The sequence below is a fragment of the Clytia hemisphaerica genome, unplaced genomic scaffold, assembly GCF_902728285.1.
Source record: "Clytia hemisphaerica strain Z4C2 unplaced genomic scaffold, Clytia hemisphaerica genome assembly, whole genome shotgun sequence".
Classification (NCBI taxonomy): domain Eukaryota; kingdom Metazoa; phylum Cnidaria; class Hydrozoa; order Leptothecata; family Clytiidae; genus Clytia; species Clytia hemisphaerica.
The window spans coordinates 294,391-316,096 of NW_027103882.1; the positions used below are offsets into that span (position 1 = coordinate 294,391).

The 21,706-nt window shown below is 35.3% G+C and overlaps 3 protein-coding genes across 3 annotated transcripts; all 3 read right to left on the reverse strand.

Annotated features, from left to right (window-relative positions):
• Positions 1-637: 637 nt before the first annotated feature.
• Positions 638-5,771, reverse strand: LOC136808486 (uncharacterized). The gene is made up of 5 exons (XM_067065017.1): positions 5,200-5,771; positions 4,426-4,549; positions 4,108-4,137; positions 3,291-3,422; positions 638-2,420 (listed from the first exon to the last, which is right to left on the reverse strand). Exons 1-5 carry the CDS (start codon positions 5,551-5,553, stop codon positions 1,933-1,935), a joined length of 1,128 nt encoding a protein of 375 aa, XP_066921118.1. The 5' UTR covers positions 5,554-5,771; the 3' UTR covers positions 638-1,932.
• Positions 5,772-7,387: 1,616 nt separating this feature from the next.
• LOC136808473 (microsomal glutathione S-transferase 1-like) lies at positions 7,388-10,695 on the reverse strand. The gene is made up of 3 exons (XM_067065003.1): positions 10,500-10,695; positions 9,638-9,729; positions 7,388-9,052 (listed from the first exon to the last, which is right to left on the reverse strand). Exons 1-3 carry the CDS (start codon positions 10,629-10,631, stop codon positions 8,812-8,814), a joined length of 465 nt encoding a protein of 154 aa, XP_066921104.1. The 5' UTR covers positions 10,632-10,695; the 3' UTR covers positions 7,388-8,811.
• Positions 10,696-14,621: 3,926 nt separating this feature from the next.
• Positions 14,622-16,840, reverse strand: LOC136808474 (microsomal glutathione S-transferase 1-like). Its single transcript, XM_067065004.1, has 3 exons — positions 16,667-16,840; positions 16,178-16,269; positions 14,622-15,072 (listed from the first exon to the last, which is right to left on the reverse strand). The coding sequence occupies exons 1-3, from the start codon at positions 16,793-16,795 to the stop codon at positions 14,832-14,834; spliced, it is 462 nt and encodes a 153-aa protein (XP_066921105.1). The 5' UTR covers positions 16,796-16,840; the 3' UTR covers positions 14,622-14,831.
• Between the last annotated feature and the right edge of the window lie 4,866 nt (positions 16,841-21,706).

A 21,706-nucleotide genomic window follows, 5' to 3' on the forward strand; every position in this document is an offset into this window, starting at 1 on the left:
CGGCCTTAATGCGTTTACCAATTACCAGCGAGTGACGAATTTTTCCCCGACGAAAATTTTCACCGACGAAAATTTTCCCCGACAAAGTTTTCCCCGATAAGGTACCAAACAAATTAAAAATGCAAAATGGGTGCGAGTAAAAGTATGTTAAGTAAGTAGGTTTTAAGTGCATTTATTATTACCGATTACTATTATTATTATAGTGCGTTTCTATACCTCTGATACTCAGGGTAGCGTTTCTAGGGTCCTCAAAAACCTACTCTTAAAGGCGTATAATACAAAAACTTGAAGGTTTTGTTTTTACATAAGTTGATCGTTTGCTTACTTATCAATTTTAATTTACATGTTATTTTTTCGATTACGATTGTGGAGCAAGATTGGTCAGAAAGAGAGAAAAGAGAAACAATTTTATGTTTATTCACACAAAATCGAACACAATATAACAATAGGAGACACCGGCCTGATTTAAGACATGTGCCTGATATGAAAAAGGAACACTTATGTAAAACTAAAATCTTTAAAGGCGTTTTGTTTTTAAATAAGAGTGATATCATTTTTTTGCTTATATCAGTACAATATGATAATAGGCAGACAGTGTCCTGATATGAAACATCTGACTTATGTAAAAACTAAAATCTTTACAGTAATTGAAATAATCAACGGAAAGAAAATTAAAAATATTCTCCCCACTGACCAAGACATTCTTGATACCCATTAGCAAATGTCATTCTACGTCCATCGTTTAATACAACCACGTCTTTAAACGTACGTCTAGCACCAGTGGTAACATCTCGTTCCGAAATTAAAGCTATTGTCGATTTCATAAACAAATGTTATGACTCTAAGTAATTAAAAAAATCGTTAAAATAGAAAAAACATTCGAAAGTTCAATTATGAGAGTATTTTATTAGCCTGGATATCCAGGCTGTAAACTATTTCACAGTCTAGATTTTGATATTTCATGTTCTGGTTTACAGCCTGGTCTCCCTAGAGCGATTTGCATTCTCTTTAAGAGAAGTGCAGTCCGCTTGCTTGCGCTCACTTCGATTAACCGTAAGGGCCAATCTACACGGCGTTGAGCAATTCTAAAGCAAAAATAAGATAGTCCTCCAGTTGCTAGTGAAGATAGGGCGTTCTGTTACATGAAAACATGAAAAAGAAGAAAAAAGAGGCAAGATTCATTTTCCAAGAAAACATGGTTGGTCATGATAATGCATGCAAACTTTTTAATGGACTTTGGTGTAATCTTTGGATGTTTTTGAATAGTTTTAGATCTTGTAAGACTGCTTTTTATTAATTTCTGTTTTGCTGCCCTGGGTTGGCTAGGAAACATGGGTTTTCACTTTCATTCTCTAGGGAGACCAAGCTCTATAATTTCAGAACTTTGTATGTTGAGGTAAATTTTGTTTTTTCTGAAATTTTGAGCTTGGATATCCAGGCTAGTATTTTATGTGAACTGTACGACTATTTACATAATTTTTATTTTGTTTTTGCCTTTGTTTTTACATATATTCGATAGGTCTTCTTTGGTTATATTGAGATTTATTAAATCGGTAATTTATATCCAACTTGGCTTCGCCTCGTTGAATGGGCTTTTCCAGAAAAAAACCGTAGACCCCCTGTTGAGGAGGTCCATTTCCATTCCAAGGGGGTATGGTTTGAAATGCAGTGGAATTACATAGGAGTAGACAAAAATCCATCTAAAATAGGTGGATTTCCATGGGGGTAATGATTGAAAATCTATAAAAATTCGGAATTCCAGAGGGGTATGATCCTAAAATTGCCTGGAATTCCAAGGGGGTAGTTCACAAAAGGTTGGAGCTCCTTAACAGGGGGTATAGGTTTTTTTTCTGGAAAAGCCCAATATTACATCACCTCGTGGGTTAATAAATCTCAATAACCAACGAAAACCTATCGAATATCTGCTTATAATCAAGTGAAAGAAAATTGAAAATATTCTCCCCACTGACCAAGACATTCTTGATACCCATTAGCAAATGTCATTCTACGTCCATCGTTTAATACAATCACGTCTTTAAACGCACGTCTAAAACCAGTGGCAACATCAGGCGAACTCCATGTATTGTTTAAAGCCGTATTTGATGGTATTGTATCAAGAGGGTTGGTATCTTGCATGTTTATACCTTTATTGTAGCTTATCCTGTTTGCAAAATATTCAAGAGGATGTTCTTGTCTCTCAGAACTTTTTAGATGTATATGACCTGTTATATTTTGAACGCACCTGAAATAGATGTTATCAATGTCTATTTGCTTTAGTATCGCATCAAAGAATAAAGAATTTGCCCTAAAATTTATGTCGCCGGTTGTTAGATCGAGTCCGTCCGCGAAATCTGTAGATGTTAAATCTCGGACAGATAGGATTGATGTTGCGTTTAGTGAGGTAATAATGGTCTCGTAACCTGAAAATTAGATCAAATTTTATTCTTTATTAGAAGTTAGATAGCAAACTAATTTATCAAATAGCTATCAGGTACAATCATGGTCGTAATATTTGAGAAAAAAAGAGAAATCCACCGGGAAGTTTTGAAACCACAATCGATTTGTAAGTGGTCTAAAGTAGGTTGGAAGGGTAGAGTTTTAACTCTGAGTTTTAACATGAGACTTAAGAATTAGGACTATAGGATCTGTGGATCCAAAAGTTCAAAAATGGTCCAATAAGGCTCATATATAGCCTTGAGGCCTATAAACCCGAGCCAAATTGAAATATCCGATTAAATTTGAGAGATAGCACAAAATCGACTTTCTCCAAATTTCAAAAAACGCGGAAATTCTCATTAGATTTCGACCATGATTGTAGTAGAGAGTTTATGTATTTGCATATTTGAGGAGTGGAGTGGCTGAAGCGGACTTATAACCTGCATTTTTGACCCACCAAATCAAGGACGGTAAAAGTGCTTGTTTACCGTCGTCCTCAGTTGATCAGGATCTAGACAAGTCAGATACAAATCAAGACAAGTCATAGAAAATTAACGAAACAAATTTTCGCAAAATTTAATTTGGCACTTTTTCGACAATTCCGCGAAATTAAATTCCGCGAAACACGAATATTTCATAGAGAATCTCATATTTGCCGTGCAAGTAATTTTGGCAAGTTACTCGAAAATCACCTATGTAAAATTGGTCTTTTTAGGGAGAAATAGGCCATATTTTAAACAAAAAATCCTCTCAACCACGAAATTAAATTCCGCGAAAATTTCTTCCCTTAAACACATATATACATAAACTCGCTAATAATCTCTGTTCTGTGATAATGGATGAGTCAGACTTACCTGAACAGAACATTTTAATTGTTCTCTGGTCATTCCACGGATGCAAAACGAACGGTCTCAATCCTTCATAATCAGGTATGTTGTAATGTAACTTTATATGTCTACATGTCGAATTGTGACCAGCTTTGACTTCTGTTATGAATAATAAAATTCAAAAATGTTTGATTCGTAGCAAGGGATTTTAAAAGGTGAGACGGGTGCGATCCTCATCTTTTTGGGGACCTTTGCTAAGCCCCAGGTCTAGGTTTTTCAGAAGATATTTTTTTGAAGATATTTATTTTTATAGAAAGTTTTCGATTTTTATGATTTCGAGAACACAGACTTATACTCATAGAGATAACACGCATGCGTGAACCTGGTAACCAGTTTTGGTAAGTTCCCCCTCTCTACAGTATGCATCGATCTAAAATAAACCTACTACCAAATTTCTTATAACTGGAAAGGGAGCTCATGAAGAGTATGTTTTTTATGAATGTTTTTAATTTCGGGGGGGAGGGGAATGGCCGATTGTGTTAATTGGCTGGGAGTGTGAATTCCTCCAACCGATATTAGCGAGACAGGGGTGTTTTTTCTATGTTGCTAAAACACTGCAATAACCGAGCACTTCAGTAGAAGTGACATGAAATACATCTTTTCGACCGTAGTCGCGCGGTCAGTCAGGTGCCTAAACTCGATCCAATCCTTTTTTACACCTTTTTCTATTGTCTATAGTTGCGACTGGGACGGTTTTTAGGGTGGTAAAACGGACAAAAATTGCCCGTGCGGTAATTGGCGGCCACGGTCGAAAAGGTGTATACTTTACTCAAGCTAATCTTACCGTGCGACAAATCAGAAGGGGAGGGTGGACCTAAAACAGTAATAATGAAATAATATATAGTGGCTTTCTAAATAGTTTCAAAATCACTTGAAAAAGTCGTACGAAAGTGATTCAATATCAATAATTCAATAATTTTATAAAATGAGGATTTGGTGTGGGTGTAAATGGTGATTTAAGGTGATGCCGACCATTGACTTCCAATAGATTTAAAAAAATACAGTTCTCAAAAATAAAGGAACCGCAAGATACAATCCGTCGTCATGATTGCCGCGCGTTCTAAGCGATCTCCCTTCTCACTCTTTTGAGTCTAATTCTTACCTGTTTCATTGCAATGTTTTCCAGTGTAGGGTGCGAAACATCTTTCACACGTGTATGTTTCAGTCGTGAAGTCTGGTACGCATTGACTGCCGTGCTCGCATAGAAGATGTGTATTGCACGGATTCTATGAAGAATTATAAACAGAAAATAAATGTTAAAAGGTTCGGCAGTAAATGAAACATTTCGTGAAAAATTTAATTTCTTGTCAAAAATGTCGTCCCTTTTTGTCGACGAATATTTTTTAGCAAGCGATTTTCTGGTGTAGAAAAACAATCGCATATACGCCAATCATAAAAATAAACATTAGAGCCAAGTCGCTTTCGTTTTTGTTTAAAAAGCAACGCGGTTTTGATTGTTTGGTTCAACAACAAGTTTGATCGTAACATTGACTTATAAGCCAGAAGGGATAGACTCAAGACTTCTGGATGGAAAATGAAGCGACTTATTTCCCATCCTAAACGCCCGTGCGTGGTTTTTACACAAACACCGGATTGAAAGTAAAATCTATCGCTAGATTTCAAAAAATGCAGTCTTCGAAAACAAAGGAACCGCTAGATACAACCCATCGTCATTATTGTGGCACGTTTTAGACGCGTTCTGGACGGGACATACGTAGCTTCACTTTGTCTTGCCTGCGATAGGCTAGGGATTCTACTCGAGCCCTTCGGACTTTAAACTCGATGGATCATAACACTCGTTATATCCCTTTAGAGAAGAGCGTGGTATGCGCAGAAATATTTGATCTATTATAAAATTACGTTGCATTTTACTTACGACTGTCTCGTATATTTCAAATGTTTTCCCCAGAAAGAAATGATCTACAAAGACGAATTCCATTGATCCATACACCCGCTTAGCTATATAACACCTGCTTTTAACAGGGTTAAATATCCATGAATAGCAATCAAGAACCGACATACATCGTTCTGCACATAGGAGTCGAGTGTTTAGGTCACCTTGACGAGTTATTTTAGCCAAAGCGTAATTATTTGAAAATCGGTGAACAAATATTTCCATCTTGATTTTAATACTGCTATATTGGGTTTCTTTGTATTTGTGCCATGTGAAATTACATCCAAGGGTTAAAGTTGAAACCATTGTAACAAGTGTTATAACGGGGAGCTTCATTTTAATTTTCTGAGTTTTCAATAGATCTTATCGGAGTTTTTGATTTTTCTAAAACAGCGATGCATTGTGGGATTGTTTCGGGGGTATTACAATATAAATCTTTTAGGAATTCCTCGAGGGAATTTTATTGTAATACCCCCATAATGCATCGCTGTTTTAGAAAAAATCAAAACCTTCGATAAGGTCTATTGTATTAAAGTCTGTTCACGATAAGTGTGCACTCTTTTTGCTTTTATCTATAACTTTTGAAGGAATTATTCAATAAATTTGGTATCGTTGGAAAGATATTACCGAGTGGAACAATTTGAAATAAAAAAGTCTTTAAAAAAATTCTAAAAACGAAGATGAAAATAAAGAAGAAAAAAATGAAGATCTTGTAGAAAAGTGCTATAACTTTCATTTTCACTGGAGAAATTCTTTGATCTTAGGAGGTCATCACTGTCAAGAAATTTCACTGAAATATTTATTCAATATAAAGTTATGGTACAAAGTTAATAAGTGATTTGACCCCCAAAAAAAGCAGAAAACAGGGTTTTTAGACGTCAATCAGCTTATAACTTTGTTTGATATCTTTTGATTGAATGATTATTTTTCTCACAGTGATGACGTTCGATATGATAAAGGATTCACTTCAGTGAAAATGATAGTTATAGCACTTTTCTATAAGATCTTCATTTTTTTCTTCTTCATTTTCATCTTCGTTTTTAGAATTTTTTTAAAGACTTTTTGATTTTAAATTGTTCCACTCACAAATATCTCTCCAGCGATACCAAATTCATGAAGATTGAAGAATTTCTTCAAACGTTATAGGTAAAAGAAAAAAGAGTGCACACTTATCGTGAATAGACTTAAATTTTTTCAATGTAAAACAATTCTCTAATTCGATGAACCTCTTTAATTCGAGCTGTAATTCAAATGAAAACATCAACCCCTCAGCTCTATAAAAAAATGCCTTTAATCCTTGCTTTAATTCAAATGTTTCTCTAATTCGATAAGAAGTTTTTCTGACCCGCTAAAATCGAATTAGAAAGGATATACCAAATATCTTTCTAACTTTAAGCTACAAAGAATAAGGTCATAATATTTGAGAAAAATGGAAAACTCCCTCGAAATCTTATAGCCACAAACGATTTGGAAGCGCTCTAACTTAGGTTGGAAGGGTGGAGTTTTAACATTGGACTTAGGATCTGAGGATCCAAAAATTCAAGAATGGTCCAATAGGACTCAGAATATAGCCTGGAAGTCTAAAATCCCTCCTGAATTGAAATATTCGATTAAATTTAACAAATAGCCCAAAACCAACTTTCTCACCCGATCTTTAAAGTGCTAAAAAAGACGAATAACCAAAATTCTCAATATAATTATTTTGACCGAGATTGTAAGTTTTTCTATTTTCTACGCACTATGAGGTTCCCGTAAGCCTCAAAAAACTGATATCCAGGCTTATGGCATGTGTCAAATTTAAAACATCTACCAAAATAATTTATTTTACACAGGGTGAAATAAGAGATTTCCAATCCTAGAAATATTTTGAAAATATGATATTTCCATATACTTTTGTAAATATGGAAATATGACTTTTTTATATTTCCAAATTTTGTGAAATATCATATTTCATGATATTTCCAGGATTGAAACATATCTTTGAAATATTTCCAAATTTTGGAAAATTCAATAAATTTAAGATTAGGAATGTAATATCATGAAACATTATATTTTCGATACTTTGGAAATCTCTTATTTTGCCCAGTGTTACTCGAAGACAAACATGAAACAAAAATCTTGACTCTCAAAGAAAATACAGTTTATGTCAAAACAAACGAAAGGAAGAAGGTGAGATTTTTGAATATATTTTTAAATTCATGATTAATTAAAGATTTTTATAATATGAAATGTGAAAAGTAAAAAATTGAATCTAAAAGGACATTTGGTTTCTACAGGTGACAACAAAATGGATATAAATTATTTACCATAAGCATACCTTGGAAACTCTACCTATGCATGCATTGACATCCAGAATGTTTTTTTATAAGAACAAACTGTTTAAGAACGTAAATAATATTAAGAACATTTTAAGGCTTTATGGAATCTATAACATCCAATTTCTTAGAAAATTGCACAAAAATAAGAACATTAGGCTCAAAACTCAAAAAGTTAAAAACATCCTAAGACTTTCAAAAATGTTCGGTATTCTCATAAAAAACGTGTACGATTAAACCATAGGAGGGTCAAATAATTTCTTTTCTGTGGTAATAGTAGGAGTACACGCTTTTTCTATAAGAATGGTGTTTTTTTCATTTCATCATGGATATTCTTAACTTTTTGGGGAAAATCAATATTCTTAGGATATTTTCTTAGGTTAGGGTTGAAATTCAACCAAAATTTAACAAGAAATACACACCAAAAAGAAGCAAAAAAATGACATTTCCATGAAAGTTTCGCCTTAAGCCTTATTGGGAAATCTAATTGGCAATTTACAGTTAAAATTGTTCTGTAATGGCATTCTTAGGTTTTGTTGCCTAATTCCACGATGGTAATATTCTTAGCATATTCTTAATTGTTTGGCAATTTTCATCATGAACATTCTTATAAGCTTGACTGTGTTGCTCTCACACTAAAGACGTTTTCCCGACGTTTTAAAACCGTTTCATGTCTAAAAAAGGTCTTGGAAATTTCCCATCAAAAAATAGAAAATGACTGGAATTAAGTATAGAAGGGTATTCTGTTATTTAGTTTCCCATTTCAATGGACTATTCAAGATAAAATCATTTTATTCTTAAAGAAAGATGTAATTCTTTTAACAAAATAAAGCCCTAGAATAATAAAAATGCCTATATGCCAATTTCAAGATCGGAATGAATTAATAAAGGATCAAATAGTTTTACAATAGATCAGTAATACACAACGTCAGAGCAACGTCCATAAAAACATCCAATTGACGTTGATTGGACGTTAAAATAAAGTTATCGATTGAGAGGATAACTTCAGATTTCCCATAATTCATAGCAACTTACACATGGAACACTAAAAGATCACCAGAAATTTTTGGTTGAACTCAGGTTGTAAAACTGCAATACATATTTTGAAAATTTAATGTTTTTTTCACACTTTTAGCGTAAATTCAACCACAGTATAATGGCGGTGAAATCTTTGGCTGATTTTCCCCTGTATAGCCCATGAATTAGTCTATACTTTCATAATACTATTAAAAAAATCTTCGATTGAAATAATGTTTTTAATCAATATATTTTTGTCATTTTAAAGAAATTGTTGTAGCGCGATAGCTCCCATGTAGCAATTGACTCCAATTCCAACGCCGAAAGCCAATGCACGTGCTGGCTGTGGCACGTGGAAGAGGTAAACAATAGAATGTACTATTCTGGATCCAGTGAAAATACGGAAAAGCAAGATGGCGGTAGAAGCTGCAGGATTTGTTGTGACGTAGAACAAACCAACCAAAACAAATGGAATAATGTTTTCCATGTCATTCAAATGAGCTCTGAAAGTGACGTGAAAATCGTTTGGTAGTGAAAAATGTATCAGGTTGTTTTCTTTCAAAATTTTGTTGTATCATATCCTCTTAAAAGAGAATACTTAGTTCGGAAAAGTGAAGAAATTTTTCTTAAACTTTCGCAAGCAAAAACTTTCACGATTTTCGCGAAATTTAGCCCTTTTCGCGAAATCAAATGTCCTTGCAAATTCTTCACAAAATAGAAAATCTGAAAAACTTCTTACTTCAAATAAAATGTAAGATTTATGGTACTTTTTAGCCTGCTAAAGCCTCGTTTTGCAAAAAGTAAAAGTTTCAATCGAATTCTAGAAGTTTTTGTCCCTAAATCAATTTTTTGGTGTGAGTATTTTAATTTTTGTGTCTTGATTAGCGAAAGTTTATGCTTGCGAGAGTTTGAACGTCTCAAGTATGTGACAAAGTTTTCCCTGGCGAGAATTTTACATGACGAAAGTTTTCCTCTTCAATATACCTTGTTGTAAAATTCGTCGATAAAAAGGAATGAAAAAATCGTTTGTTGACGAAATTTTCCACCAATAAGATAGCTCAGCAAACTAAAGAAAAGATATTTCTTACGCTCTATGTCGTTCAACAACGGGGTCATTTCTGTTGATTTTCAATTTGCCGGAAGGATCCGCTATTTTCACATCTTCTGCCGACACGAAAACCTGAAATGAATGGATAGAATGAATTCTCAAGGGACCAAGAATTTTACCCGAATCAGAGAGCAGGATTAGAATTGAGTATGATTGAGAAAGAGTTGACCTTAGAGCTTACAAACTGACATAAAAATATTCCATATATAGTATATTATCAACCTCGTCCCCTCCGTATTATCAGCTTTTTGGTGCTTACTGATAGCGCTAAATATTAGTATTGTCTGTTTTTCGAACGTGTAAGATTAAGTAATCCAAAAATAAAACGTCAGATTTCATTTAATCGATTTAGATTTCGTAATTTTGGGGACTCGATGTCCAAATTATGGATTATTTACCCCTGTGAGAGACTTTCAAAAGAATCTTATACTCATACTTATACTCGATACTCATTTTAACTAAATGTCCTCCTCCCCGGGTATAGTCTGTAAACAGACCCGAGATCTACGGCTAATTTCGAAATTCACTGCCGTAGAGGGTCTGTTGTCTTTTTTTCTGATTTGAGAATTTTCAAACCGAGCGCTGCGATGGAGTGTTGGTGAGAGAGGATAGATCATTAGAGAAGTGTTGCTATTTACAAATCATACTTCATCGCAGAGGTCTTCGTACAGGAATTTTTTTATCAAACAGGCAATGCACACAGGGTGTACTATGAAACGATAAACGTTAGATACACTCTGGTACATAGTACCCCGGGAATGGCTCTTAATATGATTTTAGATTTTCTAGAGTCTCGTCATGGTATAAAATTACTCTTATAAAATAAAAAGGAATTAACTTACATTTCTGGTGATTCTGTAGTAAGAGACACTTAAATGGACCACAAACATTTTCATGATCACCACCATGGCATAAAATGCAAATTCTTTGAACAATGGATTCTCCATGGATAACAACCCTTCGTTACCAGCCATTTTCTCTTATAGTTTAAGTGTTTAACTTTTAGTTGCTTTAGTCTAAAGAAATGAAAGTTTACGATTCAGCCTAAAAGGTTATGATAAAAGCGTGTATAGATTGGGAAGTTACAACTTTCGACTGCCAATATAAAAAGATTCGAATGAAAGAAAATTGAATCAACTTTGTCAAAAAACCAACAGAATCTCAAAAAGACTAACCAAGACTATAATTTGTCAAAGTATATTTTCAAGCGGTGTTTTTCTTGCTAACCAAAGAGATATAGTCGAAGGAGGCAGTGCAAAAATTGAAGCCACACTGATCTCACCATAACTTGCGAGATCAACGTGGTTTTCCCACAAATACTAGATTGAAAGTAAAATCTACTGCCATGTTTTTTAAAATTTGCCACTCAAAAACAAAGGAAGCACTAGATTCAATCTTTCATCCAACATCACTTTTTCTTGCCTGGGAAGGGTTGAGACCCGGGGGGGGGACTTAGGCAAAATAGAGATATCTGACAGGGTCCCAAGTTTTGAAAGAATCCCAAATTTACAAGACATTCATATCTGACAGGGTCCACTTTTTCAAACTACAGCGCCACATCCACGTCTGTTGTCAAGGTCAGTGCCCCCCCCCCCGGGTTGAGCATCTAAACTCTAGCCTTCAACTACATCCCATTGATTTTAACTTTCACAAAACATACTGTAAGTAGCACAAGATCTGTTCATTATTTGTAATCTAAAAATGCGATCTAAACAAAAAGTGATTACATAGATTTGTTAATTATCATGCAAGCCAATTAAATAATTAAAAACCAAAGTCCAGTATTATGCTTCTATAAGCAATGCATAGGTACCGTGAAAAGCACAGGCCAAAATCATATATTGACCTGTGCCGACCAATCGAGATTCTATTCAGCGCGCAATCAACGCAGAGAAAAGTAACCATGACGACCATCCAAGATCTTGGATGAAGTTCAAAGTTGATATTTTTATTCCCGTCGTTGAAAACACAACTTAAAAATGTCAATGTTTTTTAAAAAGAGTCAGTGATAAAGAATCATAACATAAAGTCTGTCTATTTATTTCGATTCCATTGAAGTAACATTACCATAATTAATAGCTTAGTAATTACTGTTATACATTTGGGAATTATGTAGAAGATTTCTTATTCATTTCAATTACACTTTGAGGTTTCTGGGAGATTCGTAAATAGTAAACTGTATACTGATACAATCTGCTAGACATTCAATATGGTAATATTTGCTCTTTATCTTTGATTCTTTTTTACAGTGATTAGATTGACACATGCGCGATAAAATTTATATTATTGGTCTTGAGAGGTTGGTTGTATCTTTGAAAACTCAACCTCTGATACTCAGGGTAATGCATAGGCATTTTTTTCTACACGATTTTCGAAAGTTTCGGGAAAAATGTACAGGTTCTAAAAAAATCTTTCAAAATTTTGAAAAGATCCATGCAAAATTTCAAATTTGCCCCCTTAACGTCTTACGACCTTATGAGAGCCTATTTCCCTATTTTCAGCTAAAGTCTTCAAACATTGGTGGGACTTTGGTCCAAATTAGGAGAATTTATGACCCTGTTAGAAAGTCACTTTTAATAATTCGTAATTTTTAGACTCAAAAACTCTATCCCAGTAAGAGACTTTCGAAGGTGTAAAAATAAGGACCCTTATGGCTCGCACATAGCTGATACGAATTTCGCCCCTTCCCCTCCACCCCAGGTTCCAAACTTATCTGATATTCCGATGGTGGATCGTCGGTCGCCCACGCTAAAGCTCTAAAGGGAGCGGCCCAATTTCCCATCGGAGAGGAATGATAGTCGGCCTTTGATGTGCCACATCCCCAGTTGGGTTTCAACAGCCCTTGCACGTAAAACTAAAAATATTTCGGTTGGACCCGCCAATCCCCGAAAACGAGGGCTGGGTTACCAGGCTTCCCGCTGCAAAATCCTTGACGCGGTCTGGCAAAATTCCGTAATCTAAGCCTTCCAGATGTTGAAAATTTTCCCGACCTTCAGAGCGTTAGCTTGTCGGATGAAAATTACACCATCTGGGTGCCAGATAAGTTTCAAAGACGTTTATGGTTCTAATTCTTTAATCATTTCTCCCAAATCCCGGTACACATTACAGGTACTGAGTACACTTGGGAATTCGAAGTATTAAATCACAAACTAGGAAATAAATGAATTTGAAACTTGAAAGCAAAATCCTTCCCTGAAAAAAACTTTCAAACAAATGTTCCACCACTTAAAAAGTTTTCTTTCAGACAGAAAAATCTCAAAATTACAAAATTCTATCGTTTTGCTTGCATTGAATGTGTCCTCTATATTGGCTCAGGTTACATTCTCAACATAAACAAAAACTTTTATCTTGTAAATAGAAATCAGAGTCACTTGAAGGTAAATTCTTTATTGAGAGATGGACTTCGGTTTAGTGCATACACGTTTTTCTACAAGAACAGACTATATAAGAGCATTAAACAACACAAGGAGATGGAATGCAAAAATCAAGAAAACAACAACATGGGTGGTGGAAATGAAAGTGACAGTGAAGTTATTCCGAGTTATTCTGAATTTGGAAAGAAGAAGACATGAAAGCACAAGAACTACAGAAACTTGTTCTACAACAACATAGGATGAGACGAAAGTTGACAAAGTAACGGTAGTTAAACTTGTTGAACAGAACACTGAGGTCCTCAAGATCCTTACTTCTATTCAAAAAGAAAATACTGAAACAAACTCAAAAGTTTTAGACCTCTACGCAAAGGTCAACTCCCTTAACACTGACGTGCAGGAGGTTGTGAAATCGCAGGCGCATATCAATGCAGAATTTAATGATCAGACTGCAAAACACAAAGACCTGGTAAAAACAGTTGCGAAATCGGAATTGAGTCTCAAAGCATCAAAAGCTGATGTTAAGAATCTTGAAAAACTAGTTACTGACCTACAAACTAAGGCAAACAACAACTCAACTGCTAAAAATGATCTTGAGCCGTATGGTTGGCGCGATACGGTTGACATTTGTGGAATACCACGACATGTCAACGAGGACACTGACCAGATTGTTCTTGACATTGCAGCTAAATTGAACATACCTATGTCCAAAACTGATATTGCAATTGGGCTCTTCTAGAAAAATTTTTACATCGGGGGGGGGGGGGGGTTGGAGGATATATTGTCTGGGGGGTAGCAAAAAATCATCAAAATTTGCCTTGTCCGGGGTGTAAATTTGCTCTGTCCGGGGGGTCAGCAGATGCTTGTCCGGGGGATAAAACCTATTGTCCGGGGGGCCAAAAGTCACCCTGTCCGGGGGGGGGGGGTAAATCACTAAAAATTGTTATATCCTCCACCCCCATGTACAATTTTTTTCTGGAAGAGCCCATTAGCCATCGGACCAAACCAACACCAGACTCTCCTATTATTGTTAAATACGTCTCTAGAAGAGTGAGGAACAATTTCTTTTACCAAAGAAATCAACTGAAACAAAAATCATTGAACGATCTTGGACTCCAATGCACCAACAAAGTTTATATAAATGAGAGCCTTAACGCCCCCTTCGAATGAAAGGACCTTTCAGGGGAAGGACGTTTACTTGTGACTTTAATACTTCAATACCAGTCTTGATTGGGTTTGAAAAAGAAGATTTTTGAAAAAGAAGTCATTTCTTGTAGCCAGAGCAGTTTTCGATGCAATTTCAGTCATTGAACCAAAGAAATTTCGCACTAAAATCCTGATAAAGAACTAAAACAAAGGGTATATTCTACTTAAGATTAAATTTATTTAATAAACGCCCCCTTCTTTTAAACACCCCTCTCGAATAAACGCCCCTCCTAAAATCGAAAAAATTAATACGGTATGTTCGGAAGATTTTTAAGCTTGAAAATGAAATATTTAAGAGTACCCCCCCCCCCACCAACGCTTGAAAGTTTTGGATTTTCTTATAAAAAGTGTATGGACTACAGCAGTATTAACAAAGGAACCTTGACATGAAGGTGTAGAAGATTTTCTTTCAATCTAAAAAGTGCTGAGTGCGCAAATAATAGAAGAATTTCTAGATCTCACTCTCCAAATTTAAAAATAACTAAGACAAAAATTCCCTAATTGTTACATATAACCATTTTATGCTTTCAAATAAAAAAAACGTGCTACAAAAAGTATTTTTTCCGGTCAAAGCCGATCCTTTATCTTCATTCTTTTTCAAAGGAATGCTTGTAAGGTAAAAATGGCCATGACACAATTTACAATCATGCTCACGAAGAAAGACAAAGCACGTGCTGGTTGTGGAACTTGACCCAGGTAAACAATCGAATGTACTATTCTGGATCCAGTGAAAATACGGAAAAGCAAGATGGCGGTAGAAGCTGCAGGATTTGTTGCAACGTAGAATAAACCAACCAGCACAAAGGGGATGATATTTTCCATGTCATTCAAATGAGCCCTGAAATTAAAGAAAAATTAGTGAAGAAGAATCCGTTAGTTTTTGAAAGAGTCGATTCAGGTTTTTTGAAAATTTGATGACAAAGATTTGATCAAATTCCTTTTAGACGAGCGAGCAGGGATCCTCCTTAGCTGAACATTCCTTCCCACACCCCTGTCTCGCAGCCCCGGTGGAACTCTTTTCCTCAGCGGGGATAAAAATTCGTACTAGTTATCGCATGACTTTGAGTGCAATACGAGAAATATTTTACGAGTTCCGAGATTTTTCCGTAATATTTTTCCGAGCCTTTAGGCGAGGAAAAATATCGGTAAAATCTCGGAACGAGTAAAATATCGAGTATTGCACGAGAAGGAATTTTAGAAGGAAGATGTAATGATTGTTGTCGTTGTTGTCGAGAACGAGAATTAGGAGAGAACTTTTATAAAAATCACTCGTCATTTGGTTTAATACAAGACATTTCACTTTCCTTGTTATGTTATGGGAAATTTTATTGGCAAATATTCAAGAATCTCAAGTTTTTTTCGTATGCATTGAAAGAAAACTGTTTGGTTATCACAAATTTGCCAAAAGTTGAAAACATTTGGTTCGTGTCAAGTAGTTTTATAATAAATTCCTAGTTCATCAGATTTGATTTTATTGTCTTTTATGGAAGAACTCCAAAGTAAAAGTTAATCTGAACATATTTTTGTTGCGTTTTTCCTTTTGATTCCCAAGCCAGTTTCTCCGAAAGTCAGTTCTTTTCGGCTGTTTTGTTTTGATTTTTCTCCCGCCGCTTACCCAGTCCCCCAAAAGTCAACGCGGTCATATTTCCAGACTAAAGAAATATGAAATATCGCAAATATCTCGATGCTCTCGACCAATCAAAACGCTGATATTTTTTTGGGTCGGCAATAATTATTAAAATCCCAATGGGGATAGAAATTTTATTGGTCAATTGCCAGCGGGTCCGTGAAACAGGGGTGTCTTCCCATTGCCACCGTTAAAAGTATTCCCTGTGAGCAGTTAATGTCAGAAAAAAGTTTCACAATTTCGTTGAAGGGAGGGACAAAAAAGTTGCTCTTTCTTATTGTAGTGGTGCATATCATGAAAAGTGGTGTACACTTACGATCTGTGTCGTTCAACCACATCATCATTTTTGATAACTTTCAATTTTCCTGATGGATCGTTCATTTTGATATCTTCGGGTGTGGAAAAACTCTGGTGAATGAAAAAGAATTAGGTTTGGGTTGAACGAAAGTCACGTGTGTTAACTTCAGGTATGGGAGATACAATTATTTTATGTCATTTTAATAGAGTCGCAAACCTTGAAACTTCGCAGGCCCGTCGGAAGCGGGGAGACTGGTGAGACTTCAGTCTCCCCATTTTTGAGCAATTGAGATTTTTTTCTTAATTTTCTAGCGAATTTTATCTCTTTTTGACCTTTCAGCTTCCCCACTTTAACGGTTGTTCCGCCGGACAAAATGGACAAAATTAGTCACAAAATGGTGAACATAAGAACATATTACAAATACTTTTAGGCTTAAAACTCTAATAATTAAAAACATCCAAAGGCTCCAAACTATTATGAGCCTCATTGTTCTTAAAAAGTTTATACCTTCCTTGTGATTCGTCTATATGGAACACTCAACTGTACCACAAACATTTTTAAGATGACAACCATTGCATAAAAACCAAATGCTTTGAAGACAGGATTGTCCATGGATAACAAAGTTGCATCTGCCATCTTGAAGTGTCTTTTAATTGTGTGTTTTATAGATTTTATATTTAACAGACTAGGAATTAAAAAAATTAATAGTCAGCCAGCTAGCAATATACCATGAAAGTTTTCCGTTTCTATAATCCTAATAGAGCTCTGTGGAAGACAACAATCTGGACCAAATAACATGGTTACTATTGCTAATTTCGACATGATTTCTTTTAAAAAATGCACTTAGAAAAAGCACTTGAATAATATTCAGTCTGTCGACACTGTTTAGAAGTCCATCACATCGGGCAGCTTTGGGCATATGTTTACAGAAATAAACCGTCTTCCTTTCTATAATAAAAACTATGAAAATTGTACACTGCTCCTGGCAGGTGTCGTGGGGGCACATTTGCATTTTAGGGAAAGGCATAAGTGGCGAGGGCCATACATGATTTGGCCCAAAGGATGAATGGTTGAGATTTGGAGTCCAATCAGGTTTTTTACATGCCTCACGCCAAGATTTGGAAAGTTGAGAGGGGCTAGAAATATTGTGACAATGCTCCCTCGACCCCCATCTCGGGGCTGGGGAACTTAGTCCGGGAGCCAAATCCTATATCTCCTTAAATAAGCACTTTTGCTTAACCCAAGATTCTACAGGATAAACTATACATTTTTGAAATCCTCAACTATCCTAGTTTTGGAAATGGTCGGTCCCCAAAGCTAACTCCTGGTCAATTTTTCATACTGGGCCCGAGTTTAGGGGGTACTTTTTACCCTTTGTAAGGATTTGTTAAGGAAAATGCCATTCCAGGGATGATATAATTTGCTGTATCTAGTCAATCAGTTGACCAATTGCTTTGAAACTTTGCAAAAAGTTTCAATTTAGGCTGATGATTATTTTCGGCAAAAAATGTTTGTTAGCTTTGGGGACCGACCATTTCCAAAACTAGGATAGTTGAGGATTCCAAAAATGTATAGTTTATCCTGTAGAATCTTGGGTTAAGCAAAATGCCATTTTTTGGGTTTGGCTCCCGGACTAACTTTAGTAAAAAGTGGTACGTTGATGTTCCCATAGAGGTATAAAGAAAGACAGGAGATGAATTTGTCGGTAATTGGTCGTTAAAGTCTTTTGATTTCTTTTATGTAATAAATCAAAAGAAATTCTAGGCTCGCCCGATGAAATACGACTTTTTAGTAGAGCTCAAGTTTGCTCTGAACATTCTTACTATCAGCATCGAAGATTTCTAGCCTTCTAATATACGAGAATAAAATAAAATTTAGCTCAACGAAATAAGTTTGCGTTCAATTTTGTCATCCATTAAAATTTGTTTTGAAAAGATATTTTCTCCAGCCAGAAAATAAAAAGTTCTTTATAAGCACACACAATTTTAGACCCAACTTGTAGACAAAAAGTCGCTGGAGAATTTTGGAGGAAAGTATTAAGCAATAGAGTTCACCTTGAAGAAAATGTTGATCGAAAAATCTTGTCATTTGATGAAAGATTGCAAAGTTTACAGGCCCTTTTTTAGTCCAAATATTTTCTTACGCCAATGTCAGAAACAATGAATCTCGTCTCATCTTATTTCCGACACTTGAGTTAGCCAATAAGATTTCACCTATCAACAAAAGAGCTCATTAAAAATGCACGATATATGAGATTATGAGCATGCATACCTCGTAATTTTTTTAATCGTAGGGCGAGCATGGTTACAATAGCATACTTCTCCTGTTTCTTTATACCTCCATGATGTTCCACTGGTCAGGGTACCTTTTTTCACCTCCTACTCCAGGTAGGGTCACATAAACACCGAAATAGAAAAACCAGTTCCTCATAGGGCACGTATTCTTCCCAACGGGGACCAAATTTTGACCAAATTTTCCAGTGGAGCTGAATTCCAAGCGGGTCTGTGACACAAGGGCCTGCTACTGCAACTTTCTAATAAAAGAAAGCTTTTACTTCCAGTCTTCATTCAAGACAAGAGGTCCTACCGGCAGAAAAATATGAAATGCAAATAATAACGGATTGTTAAGATGCACTAGATCTCGTAATAGCAATCTTCAAATATTCCAATTTTTCATTCTACCAAAACATACTCATATGTTCAAAAACGATCTCTCTAAAACTACTATACTATAACTTGATAAAGACAATCGTCGAAACGTCGCATACACAACTGTGTTTTTAATGTTCACCTAAAACTACTATAATATGGATTTTGATAAAAATTCAAATTAAGCCACGTCAAAGGTAATGTAAAATGTAAAGAGAATGGATTAGATTAAATAGAAAACTTTATATCCCTTACATTCTTACATAGAGATCGGGGTGGCTTTACGGCGCCCTCTATTTGAGCGTTGAAACAACGTATGTACGACCTGAACCATCTAGTGGTCTAAATTCTACTGATTCTAGTTGTTACCTATAAGTCAAAAATTTTTGAAGCCTTCGTATGTTCTTAACTTTTTGAGTTTCAAGCCTTAAAAATGTTCTTAGCATGTTCTTATTTTCCCCATTTTTAAGTGTTTTTATCAATTTTCCTAAGAAATTGGCTTTTTCGAGTCCGCGAAGCCTTAAAATATTCTTAATTTGGTTATTAATATTTTGGCCATCAAAGCCTTATATTCTTATATAGTTTGTTCTTATAAAAAACGTGTATATATTTGGAAAGTACCAAAGCTTTTAGAAATAGCAATATAATTTTTGCTTTTCAAACTTTTTAACGCTTTCAACCTAATTATTTCAATAAGGAAGATTAATACAGTATTTTTGCAGAGAATGTTTGAGCAACGTACAGTCAACCCCCATCGCGCAACTACCTAACCTTTATTCTACGAAAATTCCCATATGCCTCCACTAATCGTCAGAAACATGATGGCATGCTCTCGACTCTGTCTCGATGAAGACATAACAAATAAACAAACCAAAGACTATTCCAAAGTCTTCTTAAGACCCTTCCACCTAAGGGCTTTCACTGTATTCTCTTAAAGTTCTTATAAAACTTAAATGTAACTCTTACTTTTTCCTTACACTTTTTTTATAAGAATAATCTTCTTAGAACAAAGAGGCTCAAAATCGGCCAAAATAAGAAGGAGAAGCAATGCTGAGCCTGAAATTATCCAATCTCAGTCAATTTAGGGTCAAAGTAGTTAAAATTGGGTATCTTAAGGCCTAAAATAGCTCAATTAACCCAATAAATAGCAATAAATAACAACCGAATAAGAACAATTTGAGAGGCTCAAAATGCAAAAAAATAAGAACAGCCGAGCCTCAGCAAAATTTTACTTGTTCTTTTATGTGAATTAATCGCTAGGCTCCTCACCGTCCATTAAAATCAACTAACGCCACAGATCTGTAAAGCCCGAAGGGCTAGATTTGCGGCTTTTATCGAAAAGTGAAGCCTAGGTTTGGAAGGATTTCCTACCAAAGTCACGTGACTAAAATATGCAATTTCACCGGTTTAAGCGTTTGCCGCCTACTTTTTTTGATCTCGCGCTCCGAAAACAATTAAAATGCTAGATCCTATCCATCGGCACGAAATTTAAAAAGTCAAATTTTTGCTTCACTTTTTTTTGCTGGAGAAAGCTTAAAGTTGCCTATCTAGCCCTTCGGGCTTTACAGATATCTGTGACTAACGCTCCATTTGAAACATGATCAAGTATTGACCGATACCCTAGGCTCGGCCTCATAGAGAGATCGTATCAGTTATTCCACCTTTAACGTTACCACAATACAACATTATTTTTATGAGAAAGCTTAATACATCACTTTTGCAGAAAAATTGCGGTCACATAGTTAGCAGAGAGAGAGAGAGAGAGAGAAAGGGGGATATATGAAGGTTCTATTTACATGACATGACAATTTTGTTAAATGATCCAAAAAGTTTAAGGGTTAAACTGACAGCAATGATACATTTTCCAAATTGATACATAATCTAATATACACAAAAGCTGAGATAGCGAAATAAGAGTCTATAACAGTTTGATTGGAAAATATTTGTTTTATAAAAAAATAATCCGAAGTGTAGACTGTACCTAAACAATTATCAATACATTTTGTGAAAACGAACGTCTTGTTATTACATTAAATGACCCAGGCATAATTGTTCAGTTTTGTCTCATAAAACAATCATAATATCGTCCAAAGTCAGACGGGTTTGGATAATCAAGACTTCATTTCGCATTTGAATAATCGAGGCAATTTAACAACTTAATCATTTTTCCAACAACATTTTTTTATTGGAACCTTGTATGTTCGTAGATTAGATTGAGCCATTCACTGCTGATGTGTTACTGATAGAGGAAACGACGACGGTTTTTCTCATTTGAATTCAAGCTTCTGCAACGGTTATAGTCCGTCCAGTAACATCTAGATGGTCGTGATAACGACTTACAGTATTGAATGACTAGGTCTGGGTCACCCTGTTGATATAACATTCAAATGATGTCCATTAAACGTCCAATACGTGCCAGTTACATTCGATGATATACTCAAATTATGTTGTATGTCCATTGGGCTAAAGTTGGCTCTCCCTCTAATTCGATTTCGAAGGGACAGAGAACCTTCTTCGAATTAAAGAATAACGCAAATTAAAGGGAGTATTAAGCCACTTTCCAGCTGAAGACACCAACGTTTTGGTTCGATATACAGGAAGTTTCGAATCACAGAGGGTTGAATAAATGATAGTTGACTGTAGTTCATCTTTGAGGCGAACCATTTCCGGAGAATGTTGGTCAATTTCTCTTTAAAAAATCGATTATTCAAGTTCCTTGTTTCGAAGAACAGGAAGTTTCGAATCGCAGAAGGTTCGAATAAGTGAAAATTGACTGTAATTCATGTTTGAAATGTTGGTCAATATTGAGCTTCCAAAAAAAGACAACGTTTAATCGATTACCATTCGCAGTTAATTCTCGACATCATCAAAATAAATCCCAAAATCAACATGAAAAGAA